General features: G+C 33.3%; 1 protein-coding gene across 3 annotated transcripts in view; it reads left to right on the forward strand.

The window, feature by feature from the left end:
• Window positions 1–22,280, forward strand: part of NIPBL (NIPBL cohesin loading factor) — a 195,787-nt gene that overhangs the window by 94,533 nt on the left and 78,974 nt on the right. For 2 of the 3 annotated variants that reach the window (XM_020901635.2, XM_020901637.2), the window contains exons 7-10: window positions 1,219–1,379; window positions 2,269–2,365; window positions 5,433–6,059; window positions 11,614–13,239. In XM_020901635.2, the coding sequence (XP_020757294.1) occupies window positions 1,219–1,379; window positions 2,269–2,365; window positions 5,433–6,059; window positions 11,614–13,239 (2,511 nt within the window). The remainder of the gene's footprint in view (window positions 1–1,218; window positions 1,380–2,268; window positions 2,366–5,432; window positions 6,060–11,613; window positions 13,240–22,280) is intronic. The other variant, XM_070476591.1, reaches the window with a different exon arrangement.

The raw sequence follows: 22,280 nt of genomic DNA on the forward strand, positions 1-22,280 counted from the left end.
AAATTTTATTATAACAGATTACTGAACATGTTTTAGTATTCAGGGAAATTCAAACTTCATATAGTCTTCATAGGGATATAAGTTGGTAGAACCGTTTTAGAGAGCAGTTTGACAATATCTATTTTTGTTTAAAATGCATGTATCTCCCTCAGTTCTTCAACATCTGTCTCTTTTATAACTGGGGGAGGGTATAGCACATGCTCAGACAGTTCCATTTCAAGTTCTACCAAGCATTCATGGAAAGGATATTCTAATTTCACTAGAACTAAAGACCTAAGTATGAAAAAACAAAACTATGAAACTTCTGAAAGAAAATTTCAGAGAGTAATTTTTATGATTTTGTGTTAAGTAGGGAATCTGAATGTGTAATACACATGAAAAGATGCTTGGCTTCACTACTATTTAAGGAAAGAAACACAAAGTAACCATCAGAGACATTTCTCATCTTCAGATTGGTGAAAATCGTTGGCAAGAATATAGAGCAGCAAGAGCACTTGTGTATTACTAGTAGAGTGGTCATAAATAATTTGGAAACTATTTGTTAATATTTAGTAAGGGTTAAAAACAGGAATATTCAGCAATTTTACTCCCAGACACATTTATAAGTCATTATAAGAATACATAATACATAACAACATTGTTTATGATGACAAAAATATTCAAGCAATCTAAACTACTAACATAAGTCTGGATAAAATGTGTACATTATGCAGCAGACTGTATGTCATTATTTATTGAAAATAAATTAAAACTACATGTATAAAAATGGATACATTTCAACACTATATTGAAATTAAAAAGTTATAGACGAATATGTACTTACATCATTTATATAATGTGCTAAGCAGTAACGCGTTATTTAGGAATATATTCGTTTATAGCAAAGCTATAAAGATATTCATAGGTAGAGTGAACTCTAGGTTCAGTGTAGTGCTTTTAGTGAATAAGGGGAAGAAAATAAAGGAGAGGTATATGCAGCTTTATGGAGAGCTTCAACCATATCTAATATCTTATTTCTTTTCAGAAGTCAATCTGAATGACTTGTGGCCCAGTGTTAAGATATGATCAAGTTGTGTATAGTCAGCCAGCTTATTATATTAGTCTTTGTAATTTATGAAGACTAAAGTATTACCTGTGAACAATTATTGTTATACTATCCTCTAAGAATTTTACCAGTTTATTTTTATAAATCTTTTTTTAAATTCTTATTAATTTCAGCATCGGTATCAAGTCCCATTGTTGCAGGTGGTTTGAGAAACCTACATGATAATAAAGTTTCTGGTTCGTTGTCTGGCAATTCTGCTAATCATCATGCTGATAATCCTAGACATGGCTCAAGTGACGACTACCTACACATGATGCACAGGCTAAGTAGTGACGTATGTAATCATATTAATTTGATTAAGGTAATGAAATAGTTCTAATATTTGTCTCATAACGTAGTATTTCATTTCTGTAATATAAAGGATATCTGTCTTTTTTTTTGAGGATTATACTACGTCTGAGAATTTAGTTGTACTCATAGAGCTTAATCTAGAGAAGGGTTGCTAAACTGGCCAGTAGTCTCATCCACAAACTAAGAATGATTTTCATAGTTTAAGAGAACAAAAGCAACAAGTAACTTTATATGTATGACCCAGAAAACTTGTGCATTATCTGTCTCTTTACAGAAAAAGTTTGCCAACCTGTGATCTAGAAGTTTAGGTCCTTAATGAAATCATACGTCATCTTAAAGTATTTGTTCACACAAAGATGTCTTCTTATGAGCCTTTATATCTTAGTACTTAGCTCTTTTTCCCTCTAAGACTTGTAAAAAACATTTTCCCCTGAAATTTAATGTTACTTTAATGTTATTGAAATAATCCTCATACTAGAAATTTGTCTTGTTATTTGTTTGGTGGTATTATCACATGTTACATTTATTTAAGTTGAACAAAGATGACATTGGACCCTGCCCTCAAGACATTTGCATTTATGACCTAGTAGGATATTCAGAGCTCCTTTTGTAGAAAATAGTAAACAAAAATGGAGCATACCAGTAATACCAGTTTTCTTATTCATTGCCATGCTTAGGCTGTTGATTGTTTTGGATACAGTTTCAATTCTTCTAAGATATACCACGAAGAAAACAGGAAAGTGCAGAAGAATTATGCTTTTGAATACCAACACTTTACCTGTCAGTAATTTATGTCTTTTATTGGTTCTCTTTAAGATTTCTCTAAAGCCTCTTCCATCATTCAAGGTATAACTGTTACACTCTATTCCTAGGATGGAGATCCTTCAACAACGAGGAATGCTGCATCTTTTCCCTTGAGGTCTCCACAGCCAGTATGTTCCCCTGCTGGAAGTGATGGGACTCCAAAAGGTATCATTGTAACTAAAATTTCCTTAAATTTTTCATATTTCAAGTTGAGTAAAGAATTCAAACTTCTTAACGCAGGTACCAAAAAATTATTCTTTATGACTTTTCATTTATTGTAGGGAAAAAAGGAACCTGTACTTACTGATACCATTTTCACATATGTATAGTATCATTCTTACTGATTATCCAATGGTCTTTGCAAACTATAATCCTCTTAATAGTTCTTAAATATTTGAAGTTATTGATCTTTCTCCTCCTTGGCCTCCAAAACTTATTTTGTAGTGAATCCACCTGCTTTCCTTGTTTTTCCATTGTCATCTTTTCCTTCTCTCATTTTTGTTCTCTCATTTCTCAAGATTTCTATCATTATATTTTTATCTTCTATTTTACTTTTTTCCTTGACTGTTTTACTCAGTTTTGGTAGTAGCATTGGTTATTTTTGTGAACAGGACACCAAAATCAATGTCTTTGGTTCCAGTTCTGTCTCCCAAATTGTAATTTTTCATTCCAGACAAAACCTCTGCACATCTAGCTGATATTTCAAATTCATGTTCAAAATTTTTCTTGATGTTCTTTTTTGCCATTTTTGTTGGTCTTAATGATATTTCAATCCTGAATTGTCTTAATCTTCTCTCACTTGTTAGATAGTTATTTATCAAAATCTGGCCTGTTCTATGTGAATTACTTCACTTGATCTTGTACATCTGCTTTCATTTCTGCTTATTAAAATCATATTAATTCTTCACGTTCTAAGTTAAATGGCTGATCTTCTATGGACTCTCCCCTAGTGTCTCTAAGATGTTTATATTTTTTCTAATAACTTATTTATGAACATGAATTTTGTTCTGTGTATCTTCAAATTCCGTGGTCTTTTGTGCACAGTAAAGTCACAAAATTTGAATTTAAATCCAGGTTTGAGCTATTTTTAAAAATACTTAAAACTGGGCAGTGGCTCAGTCTTAAAGAATCCACCTGCCAATGCAGGAGACACTGCATTGGCAGTGTTTGATCCTGCATCCGGAAGATCCCACACACAGTGGGGCAGCTGAGCCCACACTCTCTGGAGTCTGCAAAGTGTGACTGAGGCCTGTGCATCCTAGAGGCCATGCTCTGCAACAAGAGACGCCACCACAATGAGAAGCCTGTACACCACCACCAAAGAGTATCCCCCTGTTTGTCACAACTACAGAAAAGCCTGTGCTACAAGAAAGAGCCAGCATGGTCAAAAATAAATAAGTCTTAGTTTAAAAAAAAACAAAACTAACATCCAAACTTAAAAACAAACACTTAAAACATCCGATTTTGTTGGAGGAGAATATCATATCCACTTTAGAGAATTCACTTTCAATTAATTGCAGTGTAGCTGATAATAAATTTTAACTATTCATGAGAATTTCTAATTGTGGCCATCTTAAACTTGGACTGGGCTGCCTCACTGTAAAGATTTTTTCTTTTCGTAGTTTATGTTCCAGGTCTTTGATTTGGGATATTCTTCATGAGGTGAAAGCTGAACTTGTCTGAGCCATTCTAATTCAATAATTAGAATTTTCAGCCATTCTAGTTCTTTAATTCTATGAATTTTCAGGGATTGAATTCAACCCAGTTTGTGAAAAAGAGAACAACTTCCAACTCTGTTTGTAGTTTAGGTGTCAAAGTTAGGTATAAATCTTAAAGGTATTTTCAGAGTGAGAAATACTTAGACTGCCAGGGAGGAGAGTAGCAGTGGAATAGCTGGTTATTCTGGATAACGAGACCATTTTCCCTGTAACTCTTGAGGATGGATAGGTGAATGAATGGATGGTTAGATGGGTAGATTAACTTTAGATAGAAAGAGAAGAAAACTAGAAAAATTAAGCTCACTAACTTTCCTCCTCAGAAGCCTCTATTTCCGCTCATGCGGTTGTTTTCCAACTAGTTTTGAATGTTGAATGCATCTTCAGTAAGTCTGGTTTGATTTTTAGATTAATTGTTGGAATTTAAAGTTTGTTCTAAAATATATATAATTCGATAGATAAATTTTAAGTGAAAAGACAATATGATGTGTTACAAATCAGACATTAGACAAATCTGGGTTTAAATTTTTGGTTTGCTAGCTATTTAATATTGGGAAAATTTCTTAATCTCTATAAACTTCATGTTAGTTTCTGCAGAATAGTTATAATACTCATCAAGATGTTGTAAATCATTTAAATGAATTGATGTGCAAAGTACTTTGCACGAGCTCTGACACAAAGTAAGTGGTTCCAGAGTGTCAGTTTCATTTCTTTTTAATGTCTCCATAAAAGCTCCATCTGAAATCAGTCTATCTATTGATGTAACTTCAAACTAACATTTGTAGTAAAAACACTGAAACAATTTAAGACAAGCCTAGGTTTAAGTTCATTCTACAAAGCACTTTTAACCTTGACTGGTTTTTATTATTTCTCGTGGTCTTTTAAAATTTTTACAAGTAGTCTAATTGACAAGTAATGTATATACTATTCAGATACAGTTATACATTTGTTTCTAGAGAGGAAAAAAGAGATGACCACATAAAGGTATAAGTTAATACTTTACCACCAATTTGTTAAATAAATGAAAACTGAACCCTGTAGTTTTTCCCACTTCCTTTTTCTTATACTATTAAGTATTCCTGTGAGTGTAGTCTCTAGGATTAATTTATAACCGTTTTGTAATTTGAGAGACTTATTCTTGCTTTAGACATGTCAATTTTTCTAGATAATAAGTGAGAGTATAGAGATTATCATTCTTAAAATATTTGTGTCGCATCTTTAGAAATAGTGAACTCTTTTGATGTTTTCAAGCTAAGTACTTATACTTTTTAGGTGAAAAAATAAAAATAATACTGATCTGGAAGATGAAAACCCATTCTTTAATTCAAACCTGAGTCATCTAGCAGCAAGCTGAAAGACCGACATATCGTTAGGCTTTCATATTCTGTAAATAAGTAGCCAGATGAAATCGTTTACGTTTTTTCTGTATTTACTGTATTGTTGCTTATTTAATGTATCACATGTCTGAAAATATAAAACTAGCACAACTGTTCATTCCTGTTGAATTGTTTTTCTAGGATCAAGACCACCTTTAATCCTGCAGTCTCAGTCTCTACCTTGTTCATCACCTCGAGATGTTCCACCAGACATCTTGTTAGATTCTCCAGAAAGAAAACAAAAGAAGCAAAAGAAAATGAAATTAGGCAAAGATGAAAAAGACCAGAATGAGAAGGCTGCAATGTATGATATCATTAGCTCTCCATCCAAGGACTCTACTAAACTTACATTAAGACTTACTCGTGTAAGGTCTTCAGACATGGACCAGCAAGAGGATATGCTTTCTGGTATGGAAAATAGCAATGTTTCAGAAAATGATATTCCTTTTAATGTGCAGTACCCAGGACAGACTTCAAAAACACCCATTACTCCACAGGATGTAAACCGCCCACTAAATGCTGCTCAATGTTTGTCGCAGCAAGAACAAACAGCATTCCTTCCAGCAAATCAAGTGCCTGTTTTACAACAGAACACTTCAGTTGCTACAAAACAGCCCCAGACTTCTGTGGTACTGAATCAGCAACAGGTATCACAACAGGGACCTATATATGATGAAGTGGAATTGGATGCATTGGCTGAAATTGAACGAATAGAGAGAGAATCAGCTATTGAAAGAGAGCGCTTTTCAAAAGAAGTTCAAGATAAAGGTAAAATAATCTCATTACATACCACTTCATACCCTTGGTGAATATATAATTATATAATGTCCTATCACGTTTTTAAAATTACTCTTTTTTCTTATTATATTTTATGATTTTTAATGTTTCTCCTCAATTCTGGTTTTGTTACTAATGCTTATCCCTCAGAAGTTAAATTCTGAATTTCATTTTTTATTTGAAAGAACTGTCTGAGATTTGGTAATTCTATAAAACCAAATAGGTCTATCACCTATTATATATCAATTTTATCTGTGCTCATCTTCTAAAATGAACATTGTTTCCACAAGTTATGTTAACATAATTTTGCATCTTTAACTTTTTTCTACCTAAACAAGGTTAACACTATAGATTATTTTCAATCAGTGCTTTTAAGGAAAAATTGTGTGTATGTTTGTTATGCAATTAGATTTTTCCCTTGGTTTCTAATTTTGTCATGTCAATGTGAATTTTTTTAAGTAAAAAAATTAAGAAAGAATTTTAAGTTCATATTAAGTAGCAATAAGAATCAAGGATCTTTTGTTGGTGATTATAGTTAAGTGTTCCCTTTTGTCTGGTGTATTAGGGTGAATTTACGAGACACCTGTTCTGTGAGTTTGTGGGCTTTTCTTTTTGTACTTTATAAAAAATTATAATGCAAGTTAATTCTGTTAAGTTCTTAGTTGTTTGGTTTGGTGAACTTCTTTAAAATCTCTTGAAAATTTTTATAGAGACTAATAAATCAGTAGTTAAAGTGAGTTATTTATAAATTTTATGTCCCTACAGTAGGTGCATATACATATTTGACCATCCAAACCAAAGAATACTTTGATGTAATTTTATAGTTAAATATTCTAGATTTAGTTATAGTTCTTCTAGTTTCTCTTTGGTCATTACAAAACAAAACCTCTTGATGTTGACTTGAAGTCATTTTTACATATGATCTTGCTCATCATGTAACAGGATCACTTGTAGATCATTCTGTACCTATGTTGAAAAACATGCAAAGATCATATTATGTTTCCTGCCTATCACGATGGCTGGTTTTAATGTTATTGGAAGAATGAACTGTACTTGCTAATTGCTATATTACCATCTTTGCTAAGTGCAGAAATCACAGGTAGATGCAGATAAATTGCTAGAAGTCTTCATTTTATTGGCTAGGAAACTATTTTTTTAATTAGCAGATCATTGACATTAAAGATGAAATAAAGTGTCATTTGCCCTTTTTCTCTTTGCTTAGTAGTTTTGGGTTCAGGAAACAATTTTATAGGTTCCAAAAGGTATCTTTTCCTCCAGCCTCTCATAAAAGTATATGCATATCAAGTGAAGAGAGCAATATTACTCAGCTACTTTTGATCATATTACCTTATTCCATTTCCTGAATCCTGTGACAGTTTTGTAAAAAAAAAAACATGGACTATAGTAATTTCTTTGCCAAGAAGTATTAGTTGCCTTGAGAACTTTCACATGACATTTTAATTTGTGTTTTAAAAAATTGCATTCTTTTAAAAAGAGTATGATTATTTTTTAATGACTAAATTGTTGGAACGAAAGCAGAGAAAATGGTGAGCTTCTTTTCTTACTTTTTGAACTTTTACTATATCATATTTGTTGAAACCATAGTTTTTAGTTTTAAAAACTGAATGGAAATAAGGATAGTAAAATAATACCAGTTGCATGTTAGCAAGCATTTTAGACTGCTAACTTTTCTTTGGGAAAATAAAAGAAAATCAACAAACAGCATATTCTTCCTAAAACTTGTTATGTATATTTAAATTTTGATTATCCATTTTCTCTGTCTCTGTGATGGTGTGACTTAACAAAGATATTTGAAAAGATAGTTGAAAAGTTGACCACAGTTGACTTAAAATTTGAAACAATGTAAGCTAACTTACAGAGGCAGCTGGTTCTGTAAGGATTTAAGGGAAAGGATGAACTATATGATTTTCAGTTTGATTTAGATGATTTTTCTCAAATTGGTTATGCTGATTTGGCTGACCTTATATTAATGATGTCATCTCTAACTAGCCTTCTGAGAGCCATGTCCCCATGACTTTGACAATCTTTGGAATTTAGGTACTAGTTGACAGCTTTGATTTAAATCTTGTCATTTTGCATTCAATTTCTGAATTGTGTAATGAGATAGTGTTTTATATATAAGCAGTTATTGAGATTTTGAAAAGATTAAAGGTTTGGTATATTGCTCTAAGTTTGTAGTTGAGGTCATAAATTAAAGTTTTCTGAAGTGGTAGTCCCTTGAGAGATGAAATACTTCAAAGAAGCATTGAATGAATTTATCACTAGTTACCGCTGCATCTTAGGATATTGTAAAATTGGTATTTACTGTATTCTGAGGTTCGGCATTGAGTACTTTTTTATGACTTTTATTGCTGGTAGTAAGAAACAAAGAAGACTACTTGTCTGGTCTACATGGTTTTGCTCAGAGCTCTGCTCTAGGTTATGAGCTTGTTGCTCATCATATTTGTTTGTTATAAATGAATGAATGAAGCATTCCCCTCAGTTGACCGGAAGTCAGAAACCTTTTCCTTATGAATAAGATTAGAAAGTCCAGCTAACAAAATTGTTTTGATAATTTTGGAATTCAAGAAAAGGGACAGAATACTCTTAGAAATATTTTACGTAAGTTGTGGTATAACCTAATACACTGCTGTTCCACACACAGAAGATGCTTTTCTGGCTGCTGGATATTCATGTTCCTTTGGCCTGTTCTCTCTTCTTTGGACAGTTTTACATACACCGACAGGTTAATTCTGTGCAACCTAATATTTTATAATATTCCTAAAGGACCTTCTTCTCAATCTTTTGCTCAACCTTTTAACAGCTTTAATTACATAAATTAATTTTAAAGGGCTATTTTTCTTTGCTTCTGGGATGAGCTGTCATAGACATTAATATCTCCATGTGCTGAAAATACCTGCTTTCTGTTGTTAAAGAGGGGGTTTCTTTGTTCATCTTTGCCTGTTTCATCTTTTCCGAAGGTCCACTTTCCATGTTAGCAAGTTTAAGGAATGGCCTAGCTTCACTAATGTTTTTTATGATGTTAAAATATTCTTGCACTGTAACCTTTATTAGAAGTAAATTATTACCTGTTGCCATTTGAAATAAGAGACTGGGATTTGGGACAGGAATAGGACACTTAGCCTGTACTTTGGTTTAGGGATGAGATGTTTTCATTTTTTTATAATTTGCTGCTCTGTGTACAGTTGCTCTGCTTGTTTTGCTTTAAGTGTTTTCATTTATCACTTGTAGCAGACTTAGGCAGGTGATATAGTTTGTTTCTTATAAGCATAATTGAGTTCACCATTTCTGTAAGGGTCAGATCTTATTTTCAAAATATCAGCATCAAGATGACAAATGTTGTTGGTCTCAAAATTAAGATATGTTTTCGCATGCATTTTTTTCAGGAATACCTGAAGTTTAATACCTTAACTTACTAATTCCAGTTCTTTAGAAAGGTTACAGGAGAAGGAAATGGCAACCCACTCCAGTATTCTTGCCTAGAGAATCCTGTGGATAGAGGAGCCTGGTGGGCTGCCATCTATGGGGTCGCACAGAGTCGGACACGACTGAAGTGACTTACCATGCATGCATGCATTGGAGAAGGAAATGGCAACCCACTCCAGTGTTCTTGCCTGGAGACTCCCAGGGACGGAGGAGCCTGGTGGGCTGCTGTCTATGGGGTCGCACCGAGTCGGACACGACTGAAGTGACTTAGCAGCAGCAGCAGCAGAAAGCTTACAGGTGTTGCAAATATTAAAATTATTCTTCATAGAGATGGCTTTCAATCATTAGGTGAAGGTCATGTAGTGAAGACCGATAACAAAAGTGAATAGACAGAAGTGACCTGTGTGGATTCAGAGCAACTTTACAGGAATAAGTTCTTGGTGAAGCTGAATCAGATTGAGTGAATCAGAGCCTGCGTGCTTTGAATCTTTGCAGTAGTAATGGAATTGTTCTGGGTTTTACAGAAGAGGTGAAGTACCCTTCAGTAGTTCAAAAATTAGAACTTTGTATTTAGCAATATTTTATGCATAGTAGAAAAAATCATAAGTTCTTCCCCGAACTTAACACATCACTCATGTGCAAATGCTTGAGTATTTTGTAATCTTTTAAAATTTAGCCTTCATGATATTTTAATGTTTTCCTAAAAGACAGATTGTTCATATTACTAAAAGGATGAGCCACACATCTCTTAAGAGAGCTCTCCAGATGCTTGAGATCTATGTCATAATTCTTAGATGTTTAGGTTACCATTTATATGGCTTTCATAAAGCATATTTCATTGAAAAATATAAAAATCTTGGATTATGCTAATTTAAATTTCTAGATGCTTAGATTTTTTTTTTTCTAAATGCTTATAGAAGTTTAAGGGATAAGTATAAGGTTATAAAGCATCCTGTTTTTGAGGTAATTATTTGGTATGCCCTTTGGCAAGATATAAAGGTTGTTTTGTGTGGCAGAACAGTCAGATGCAAAATTCTATAAATTAGTATTCTAAGTGCTTTTTTCCTTAGATACTGATACAAAAAGCTTCATACAACTTTTTGCCAGGTTAGTTTTAACTAGGGAAAACTGTTTAATGATAATATAATTTATTATCATCATGTAGTTATTTTGCAAATGGAGAAAACATAGTGATAGATTTGACTGCCGAATAACTGAAAAAAACAGAGTGATTAGTTCCTTAAAAAAATTACTGGCAAATATCTAAAATAAATTTTAGTAATAATTGATTAGATGATAAACTGTAAGGGGCTGCTGCTTCATATTTTGAAAACAAAATGATGGAATTTTGGTGTATAAAAGCATCATGACTATTAAAAACTTTTTTTTTTTCCAGAACTTGGTTCCGTCATATTTAAGGGATTGTTTTTAGTGGTCTTTTTGACTTTTTACTGTTTGATCCTCTTTTTCTTAAATAATATTTTATCATAAAGATGGTCCTAAAAAAATTAAAAATAACTGTTAAAATAGCCAGACAGTTCAGCAAGTATCATTAAAGCAGGCAAAGTCTCAAGGCGCTATCATGTTATATATTTTATAAACTGTGCATTAGCTTTTAAATTACATTTGTGCTTTTGACACCTTGAAGAATTTGAATCCTGGATCAAAGCTTAATAACTATTAAGTTCTTTTTTTCCTCTCTTAATCTCCTAATATACTTTTTTTTTCAGTGACATGATTTCTGTTTTCTTTTGGGTTTTATTCTTTTTCATACTTTCTTTACATGTGGCTAAAGCACCCTGTTTTGTATGTTGGCATTTTGGGGTTCTTTGTAGTTTTTATTAAATTAGCAGTTTAAATTATCTTTTTACTCTAGTCACAAAAATTTCTTGAGGTACAGCAAATGTTAATATTTCCTCAAAACTTGGTTTAAAAGTATTATGCCATTCATGCCTACTATTTTATATATGCATTTGACATTTGCATTCACCACATTTTTTTAAAATGTGACTTTAAAATAGTCAAAGTCCATATGGTTTTTAATAAGATAAGAATATATGTCTATTACTGATACTGAATATTTATCTTTGAATTTCAGATAAGCCTTTGAAAAAAAGAAAACAAGATTCTTACCCACAGGAGGCTGGGGGTGCTACAGGAGGTAATAGACCAGCTTCTCAGGAGACGGGTTCTACGGGAAATGGGTCAAGGCCAGCATTAATGGTTAGCATTGATCTTCATCAGGCAGGAAGAGTGGACTCTCAGGCCTCTATAACTCAGGATTCAGACTCCATAAAAAAGCCTGAAGAAATCAAACAATGTAATGACACACCTATTTCTGTTCTTCAGGAAGATATTATTGGAAATCTCAAATCTACACCAGAAAACCACCCTGAGACTCCTAAAAAAAAGTCTGATCCTGAGCTTTTAAAGAGTGAAATGAAACAGAATGAAAGTAGATTGGCAGAGTCTAAACCAAATGAAAACAGATTGGTAGAGACAAAATCTAGTGAAAGTAAGGTAGAAACTAAAATTGAGGTACCAACAGAGGAACCTAAACAGAATGAGAACAGAACGATTGAACCCAGACAGAATGAGAGCAGCGCAGCCGAGCCCAAGCAGAGTGAAAATAGAGTGCCTGACATAAAACCAAATGACACCAAACAAAATAACGGCAGAGCAGAAACGACAAAGTCAAGACCCGAAACCCCAAAGCAAAAGGGTGAAAGCCGACCTGAAACTCCAAAACAAAAGAGTGATGGGCGTCCTGAAACCCCCAAACAAAAGGGTGATGGACGGCCTGAAACTCCAAAGCAGAAAGGTGAGGGCCGACCTGAAACTCCAAAGCAAAAAAATGAAGGTCGGCCTGAAACACCGAAACATAGACATGAAAATAGGAGGGATTCTGGAAAGCCATCAACAGAGAAAAAACCTGAAGTGTCTAAACATAAACAGGACATTAAATCTGATTCATCTCGGTTAAAATCAGAAAGAGCTGAAGCCTTAAAGCAGAGACCTGATGGGCGATCTATCTCTGAGTCACTAAGACGTGATCATGACAGTAAACAAAAGTCAGATGACAGGAGTGAATCTGAACGACATCGAGGGGATCAATCTAGGGTTCGAAGACCAGAAACATTGAGATCCTCTAGTAGAAATGACCATGGCATTAAATCTGATGGTTCCAAACCTGATAAACTAGAAAGAAAACACAGACATGAATCAGGGGAATCAAGGGAAAGACCATCTTCTGGGGAGCAAAAGTCAAGACCTGACAGTCCTCGTGTTAAACAAGGAGATTCTAATAAATCAAGACCTGATAAGCCTGGTTTTAAAGCGCCAAATAGTAAGGATGACAGAAGGACAGAGGGTAACAAGAGTAAAGTAGACAGTAATAAAACGCACCCTGACAATAAGGCAGAATTTCCAAGTTATTTGTTGGGGGGCAGGTCTGGTGCGTTGAAAAATTTTGTCATTCCAAAAATCAAGAGGGATAAAGATGGCAATATTACTCAGGAGACAAAGAAAATGGAAATGAAAGGAGAGCAGAAAGACAAAGTAGAAAAAATGGGATTAGTTGAAGATCTAAATAAAGGAGCTAAGCCTGTAGTTGTCCTGCAAAAACTGTCTTTGGATGATGTTCAAAAACTTATTAAAGATAGAGAGGATAAATCAAGAAGTTCCCTTAAACCTATCAAGAATAAACCGTCAAAGTCAAATAAAGGTAAGAATACTTACTCGATGTCATCTGTATTCTAGTTAGTTTTCTTTTTAAGTTCTAGGGTTACTGTGGATTTAAAAATGGAAATTTACGAAAGTTGAAACACTACTGCATGAAAAGAAAACAATATAAAACAGCAGTGAATTGTTTGTGGTAACACAGACAAAAAGTTCTCATTGAAAATTCTTTCTTTCCCACCTCTACTCTTCACCATAGTTGTGATTTTTTATTATTGGTTCACAGAGAAAAGTTCCTTTTGCTGTTTAATTATTTCAGCATTTGTGAAAGTTGCTTGCTAATCAAGTGAATGATTAGAATGTGTGATTAACCTAGGTGTATTTAACAACTTTTTAAAAAGTTATTTTGACTGTAGAGATAATCCATTCTGTAGTGAAGTAATAAATTAACTGAATTTAATTTCTAAAGTCTCAGTAAAGCTATATGGTATACAAAAGCCTATATTACAAATTCTCTTAAGAATATTAATTGTCTTTTAATATTGTTTTCCAACAAACTTATCAATTATTAATAAATTGATTATTCATTAATTAATGGTTTGAGTGTATATATTTTAAGAAGTTGTGTAAAAGGTTATTTCATATTTTTATGAAGAAGATGATTAGTTATGAGTTTCATTTTTTTAAATACAGAGTTTGGTCTTTTCTATGGAAGAATAATAGGGAATGGTGTTTATGTCTTAAATTGGGTTAACTCATCAGTTTTAAACATTTCTGGTGCTTTTACTTTTTTTTGGATGTGTTTTTATTTTCTGTGTTGGGTTTTTTATGGGGGCGGGGGGGCGGGTTGCATGATTTCTGAGTTACATTTTCTAGTTACATAAATAGTATTGTTCCCGGGAGGAAAAAAAAAGTCAAGTGCTGAAAATACAGTATCAGTTTGTACAGAAAATATAATTTTGTGGGTTTTGTATACTCTTTTATATATTTATATAAAATTTGATGATGCTATATGGTAAGACTTATTTAGCCTGTACAGTGTAAATAGGTTGGGATATAGTTTTTAAGGTAACAAGTGATTTTTTTGTTCGATTTTTAAGTTCACATTCTGAAAGAAGGTCATTAAGAACCTATACTTATTAATAAATACATGAAACTCTATAGAGTTGTACTGTCCCGCATGATAGTTAATAGCCTCTTTAGGCTATTTACTTTAAACTATATAAAATTTAAAAATTTACATCCTCAGTAGCCAAATGTGACAAGTGCTGATGTTACTAACACAGAGAGGACATTTGCATCATCACAGAATGTTATGTTGTATAACTACATGTCATGTATTAGGAGATACAGAAGGTGTCTTGCTTATTATCTTTGTAAAATGCTGTTGTATCTTTTCTATCAAAAAACGTTAATTGAAAACATAGTATTTTTACTAAGAACTCTTTATTCAAAGAAATAACTTGTTAAGACTAACTGTTTTTATTCTTCTCGTATGTTTGCTTTCTCACTGTCAATTATTTGGTTTTGTCTTTCAAAAATGAAAAAAGATTGCCTCTGAATCACTAATATTTGTACTAGTTTAAGTGAAGCTTTCAGATTTTAAAATATGGCTGTCAGACCTATAAAAATTAAAGTCTTAGCTTTAATTAATGAATAGTCTTTAGTATTTAACTTGAATGCATCTTTTCAGAATTGTTTATGTAAAAGAGGTTGTTGAAGTGTAGTGGCTAGCACCAAAATTGTTTTCTTTTAGATAGAGATTGTCTTTATTAATTTTCACTGAGAGTTTGAGAGTGGCTATATAAACCAAAGAGTATAGTTGTACAATTATAGAAGAGTCAGATGGAAAGATGGAAAGTGGTACCCTCTTGTCCCCTTGATCTGGACCGTCTTTTTCTCCCTGCCCCTCTATCAGCTTATTTATGCCAGCCTTGCTTTTCTAAACTCTGTTCTAACAAAGAATCCTTACAACTAAATATCAAGGAATGAATATAGTTCCTAATTAGTAACTACTGTATTATTTCTCTTGGTTTTTTCACATGTAATTTCATTGCCTGTGAATACAAACTTTTAGTACTAATCCAGTGTTTTTCCTAAGTATACCTTTAACACAAATGCATATACTTGATATGTTGATATTAGTAACTAATCTGGGTATGTCTGCCTGCTAAAAGTGTGGTGTCTTTGTGTATGCATGTGCATGTATGTGTATACACACACATATATCAATGCATATACAACTGAAAGTGAACCTTTTCATCAAATTTTAGATTGATTTCAGGATCCTACGTGGATATCTTTTGGCTTTATTTATACCATAGGTTTAATATTTCTTTTTCAGTAATGGACTAATTTTGGTTTTATTTTAGATCTCTGCTGTTATGTTAGCAATAACAGAGGTATATAACTGTGGATTTTTAAAGTTACATGCATAGGAATGCCAGTTGTGGATTACTGACCCTTTGTAGTATACATTACTTGGGATGTTATTTGAAGTCACAGAAAATCATATTCTGACATATTTATGCTTTCTGAGTAAAAACTGAGTATTGCTGGGTTATTTTGTTGTTGATTCCTAGGGCCAAAATTTTTGGTAGGTTTTCTTTTCTTGAAAGAGCCATAAACTTTAATGTGATATCCATATTTTAAATATTTACCCTTTAGGGTAGTTTTAAATTCCATGAATATGCCTTGAGCTGATAAGTTTTGAATGGTAGGTGTATAGGTTTATGACTCCCGGTATAGGTTATGTATTTTTGTCTTTTGTGTGAACAATATAAAATGATGTTACATTTAATTTTATTTCTATAGGGATATGTGTATATTCCTGTTAATAGTACCTAACATAATACCTAGTACATAAAAAGATCATACTAAATACCTGTTAAATAAATAGATTATGTTGCTCACATCTTAGAAAAGTCTTTTGTGTGCAGTTTTAAATTGTGTATTCATCTTTTATGATCCCACCAGTAGACCCTAGCTCAAGAGTTACATAATTTTCACAAGTTGCCTAAACTTTCCACCCTGTCAATTACCTACTTTTTGTTAAGCTCCAAAGGAGACCAACTTATAGTCATGTCTGTTTAATTTATTCTTTACCTTTATTTTGCTGTATACCTGTTACAAGATTGACTCTGAATCCATTCCGTTCTCATTTCCTGCTTCTGTTAACTTCCCCTTCTTCTTACCATCACCTTGCTTCTTCCTTGCCAAGAAGAGATGAGTAGTGAACCAATATAACCTTTGTAAAACCTTTAAATTAAAAAAAATCTTTATTGAAATATACTTCAGACAGTAAATTAAATGCCAAAAAAATATCTTTATGGTTGAAGTATACCCTAATGTACAATATGTCTCCAAATTAAAATAATAAGTTATACCATCTTTAGGCTTCCCAAGTGGCTCTAGTGGTAAAGAACCTGCCTGCCAGTGCAGGAAACGTAAGAGACATGGGTTCAGTCCCTGGTTCAGAACGATCCCCTGGAGAAGCGAATGACAACCCACTCCAGTATTCTTGGCTGGAGAATTCCATGGACAGAGGAGCCTGAAGGGCTGCAGTCCAAAGTCGCAAAGAGTAGGGCACAACTGAAGCGACTTAGTACACACATACACATACCATCTTTAAGTCTGGGCATGATCATCAACTAGCATGCATTATGTTGCTGACAGCTTATTGTTAGTAATTACACACTTTAACAGTTTGATTTTGGCCTTTTGCAATTTCAGTGTGTCTCAGAATACTTTAGTTTCATATTCAAAGAAATCACCTTTTATTCTTGCTCCCCTATCTCCTTCTAAATAGTATATTGTTTTCTTTCATTTGCACTTACTGCTTTCAAGAAATATCATGTGCTGTTATTTGAGTTCAAGGCCTTTAAAGAGTTATCTAATAGTTATCATAGTCAGCAGTGTTTAAAATATAGTGCTCATTTGATCAGTTAATGATTGTAGTGATTATTAGAGGCAGTTATTTCATCTTAGTACTGTAGTAAAAGATTGATCATTAAAATTAGGTTTTGCCTTTTCTGTAGCATTACCGATCTACTTGGATTGTGTTTAGGACTCTAGGCTTCTGTAGGTGTGAGAGAACAGACTGTTTCTAACAGTGAATTTTGGGCATAGTTTTTTAATTCCTAAGTTGAGAAATTCTCAGTAGTTATGATTGTCATATTCAGAATCCTTAATAATGCTGCAGTAGAAATTTACTTTGGCTTATTGGAACAATATATAAAATGTTTTTCTTAAAAAATTAAAATTTTAATTTCCATAAAGACTTTATTATTGGCGATATCTTTGGGAAATTTTAGAGAATATTTGTTACAGAAATCAGCATAATACATACTTGGCAGTTATGATTTCAGAGCAATTCTTTGAAAAATTTTGTCCATGATTTCTATTCATAGAATTTCTCTGATCCAAGCATTGCTTAGTAGATAACTTAATATTGATTTAAAGAGATTCATTAAATAGAATTTTTTCATAAAAGTTAAATGTATTAAAGTTTGCTAGTGGTAGTCTCTTTCATTCCCATTTGTTATCTCAAACCAGCCAAGGACATAGCTTCTATAAGGTTTTGCTATCTGTGGAAATAGATAACACGATTAAACGGGTGAGAAACAAACAAATGGTTAATTTGAGAGAACTTACTCCAGTTTATAAGAGAAAACTCATTATACTAACACACTGAATTCCCTCTCATTCTAAAAAATGTTATTGAAATCTTTTCCTGTAAGAGCTTGATACAGATATTAAGATAATGGATACCTACTTGATACTGTAACATAGTTGAGTATATCATAGCATTATATTACATAGTTAATACAATATTTTAGTATTATAGTATATAATTCACATTATATGTATAATGTATTATAGTATAATATCAAGTAGGTATTCATTATCTTAATATCTGTCTCAATTTCTTGTACAGGGAAGTTTTCAATAGCTTTTTTAAAAATAAATTCAGTATGTTAGAGTAATAAGTATTAGAGTTAATGGTATATATATACTGTACTATGACATAATATGATACAATATAATCTGAATTTTTTAACATGAATCCTCTTCTCCACCCACAGAAACATTGCCTTTCTTTGGCTACTAATGTACTAACTTTAAGCCCATTATACATTTTGTAGTTCAAAGATCACTGGTCTCAGAGCCTTCGACAATCATAGCTATGATTTGTTCAAAGATATGATTCAAAGTTCGTTTACTTTTAAAATAGAGAAACCAGTTTCCTTCCTTCTTTATGCAGTTATGAAAATCAAAGTGAATCTTATTGTAAGAGTTAAAATTTGTCCAATTTTTTAATATAAAAAATGCATTCATCCTATTTTTAATTGAATTTATCCCATTAAGAAAGTAACTTTTGAAGATACCTCATTTGTGTATACATACACTATGTATCTGAAGGCATTGCTGTCACCATTTATGTCATTCAGTTTTATTGAGATAAAGTCAACATATAGCATTATAGTCATTTAAGTGTATAAAATAATGATTTGATATGTAGCTTTTCCCTCAGTATCTACAGGAGTTGGTGCCAGGACCCCTCACAGATGCTTCCAAGTCCCTTATATATTGTTAAAGGGTATAGTACAGTAAGCTCTTTGTATCTTTAGATTGCTCATCCACAGATACGAAGGGTTGACTGTATGTATTTATTATGAAGTGATTACCACAGTAAGTTTAGTTAACATCCATCACCTCACACTGTACATTGCCATTCCCAGAACATATAACTGAAAGTTTTTACCTTTTGATTGCCTTTACCCATCTCACCCACCTCCTATTGGTGGCAAAGATCAATCTCTGCTTATGAATTTTGGTGTTTTTTTTTTTTTTTTAGATTCTACATATAAGTGAAATTATATAGTATTTGTCTTTCTCTAACTTATATATCTTAGCATAATGCCCTTAAAGTCCAACCACATCATTGCAAATGGCAGGGTTTTTTGGGGTTTGTTTTTTTTTTTTTTTTGATTGGATAATATTCCATTGTGTATATATACCACATTTTCTTTATCTATTTACCCATCAGTGGACTAAATAACTTATGTTTTTTCCATGTCTTAGCTACTATAAATACTGTTACAGTGAAAATGGAGGTGCATATATCTTTTAGATAGTGGTTCTATGTCCTATGGATATATAACCAAAAGTAGAATTGCCCAATATACCCTGAGAAAACTGTAATTGAAAAAGACACATGTATCCCAATGTTCATAGCAGCACTATTTACAATAGATAGGACATGAAAGCAACCATGATGTCCACCAACAGTTGAATGAATAAAGAAGATGTGGCATATATGTGTGTATGTATTTATAATGGAATATTACTCAGCCATAAAAAGAACGAATTTCAATCAGTTCTAGTGAGGTGGATGAAGCTAGAACCTGTTATATAGAGTAAAGTAAGTCTGAAACAGGAAAACAGATATCATATTTTAGTGCATTTGTATATGGAATCTAGAAAAATGGTATTAATGAACCTGTTAGCAGGGAAGGAATGGAGATGCAGTGATAGAGAACACACTTGTGCACACAGTGGCAGGAGGAAAGAGTGGGATGAATGGAGGCGGTAGCATCAACATATATACACCACCATGTGTAAAAGAGATGGCTGGTGAGAAATTGCTCTATAATACAGGGAGCCAGCTTGGTGTTCTGTGATGACCTAGAGGGGTGGGGTGCGGAGAGTGGAGGGAGGCTCAGGAGAGAGGTGATACATGTGTAATTGTGGCTCATTTGTGTTGTTGTACAGCAGAAACCAACATAACATTGTAAAGCAATTTTCCTCTGATTAAAAGATAAGTTAAAAAATAAAAACTTTAAAAAGTAGAATTGCCCAGTCATATGGTAGTTTTTAATTTTTTGAGGAACCTCCATACTGTTTTCCATAATGGCTGCACCCATTTACTTTCCCACCAACAGTGCCCACAGAAGAGTGTGGACATTTACATAAACACTTCTTTTTTTTTTTTTAGTGGTCACCCTTGGCTTTTTTTTTTTTTTTTTTCATTTATTTTTATTAGTTGGAGGCTAATTACTTTACAATATTGTAGTGGGTTTTGTCATACATTGAGCACTTCTTCTTTATTGTCTTTGTTATAGTAGTCATTGTAGCAGGTATGAGGTGATATCTCATGGTTTTCATTTACATTTCCCTCATGAATAGTAATGTTAAGCACCTTTTCATATACTTGTTGACCATCTGTATGTCTTCTCTGGAAAAATGTCTATTTAGATCCTCTGCCTATTTTTTAATTGGATTGTTTGGTTACTTTAGGTATTGAGTTGTATAATTTCTTTATATGTTTTACATATTAGCCCTTTGTCAGATATTGGATTTGCAAATGTTTTCTCCCATTCAGTAGGTTGCCTTCTCATTTTGTTGATGGTTTCCTTTGCTGTGCAAAAGCTTTTATTTGATGTAGTCCCATTTGTTCATTTTTGTCGCCTTCACTTTTAGTATCAGCTCCAAAAAAAATCATTGCCAACACCAGTGTCAAGATCCTTACTGCCTGTTTTCTCTTTTTAGGAAATTCATGGTTTGGGGTCTTACATTCAAGTCTATAATCCATTTTGAGTTGATTTTTTTGTATTAGATAGTGGTCCAGTTTCATTCTTTTGCCTGTGGCTTTTCAGTTTGTCCAACACCATTTGATGGATTGACTATCATTTTCCCTTTGGATATTCTTGGCTCATTTATAGTAAATTAATTGACCATATATACATAAGTTTTTTTCTGAACTCTCTGTTCTTGTCCATTGATCTTTGTGTCTGTTTTTATGCCAGTCCATACCATTTTAATTACTATAGTTTTATAATGTAGTTTGAAATCAGGAGGTATGGTTTCCCCAGCTTTGTTGTTCTTTCTCAAGATTGCTTTGACTATTTGGCTATTTTGTGATTCTGTACAAGTTTCAGGATTATTTATCTGAAAAATGTCATTGGAATTTTGATGAAGATTGGATTGTAGTGCATCTGTAGATTACTTTGGCTTGTATGGACATTACCTGAATGCAGGTGAAAAAGCAACAGTTAGAACCAGACATGGAACAATGGACTGGTTCAAAATTGGGAAAGGAGTATGCCAAGGCTATAGATTGTTACCCTTCTTATTTAACTTATATGCAGAGTGAATCATGCGAAATGTGAAATGGGGTTGGATGAAGTGCAAGTTTGAGTCAAGATTGCTGGAAGAAATACCAATAGCCTGAGACATGCAGATGATACCACCCTAATGGCAGAAAGTGAAGAGGAACAAGAGTCTCTTGATGTAGGAGAGTGAAAAAGCTGGCTTAAAACTCAACATTCAGAAAACTGGGATCATGGCATGAAAACAATGACAGGCTTTATTTTCTTGGGCTCCAAAATCATTGTGGACAGTGACTGCAGCCATGAAATTAAAAAACGCTTGCTCCTTGGAAAAAAATCTATGGTGAACTTAATGTATTAAAAAACAGAGATGTCACCTTGAAGACAAAGGTCCATGTAGTCAAAGCTATGGGGATCTCCAAGATTCCCTGGAGAAGGGAATGGCAACCCACTCCAGTATTCTTGCCTGGAGAATTCCATGGACAGAGGAGCCTGGCAGGCCACTGTCTATGGGGTTGCAAAGAGTCGGACATGACTGAGTGACGATCACATAAAATACACACATCAGTTTTTGAGTAGTCATGTACAGATGTGAGAGTTGGACCATAAAGAAGGCTGAGTGCTGAAGAGTTGGTGCTTTTGAATTGTGGTGCTGGAAAACACTCTTGAGAGTCCCTTGGACAGCAAGGAGATCCAACCAGTCAATCCTAAAGGAAATCAACACTGAATAATCATTGGAAGGATTGATGCTGAACAGAAGCTCTAATACTTTGACCACCTGATGTGAAGAGCCAACTCATTGGAAAAGACTTTGATGCTGGGAAAGATTGAGGGCAGGAGGAGAAGAGGGCAACAGAGGATGAGATGGTTTGATCGTATCACTGACTCAATGGACAAGAGTTTGAGCAGACTCTAGGATATAGTGAAGGGAAACCTGGCATGCTGCAGTCCATGTGGTCTCAAAGAGTCAGCCACA

Source organism: Odocoileus virginianus, chromosome 14, assembly GCF_023699985.2.
Source record: "Odocoileus virginianus isolate 20LAN1187 ecotype Illinois chromosome 14, Ovbor_1.2, whole genome shotgun sequence".
Lineage (NCBI taxonomy): Eukaryota > Metazoa > Chordata > Mammalia > Artiodactyla > Cervidae > Odocoileus > Odocoileus virginianus.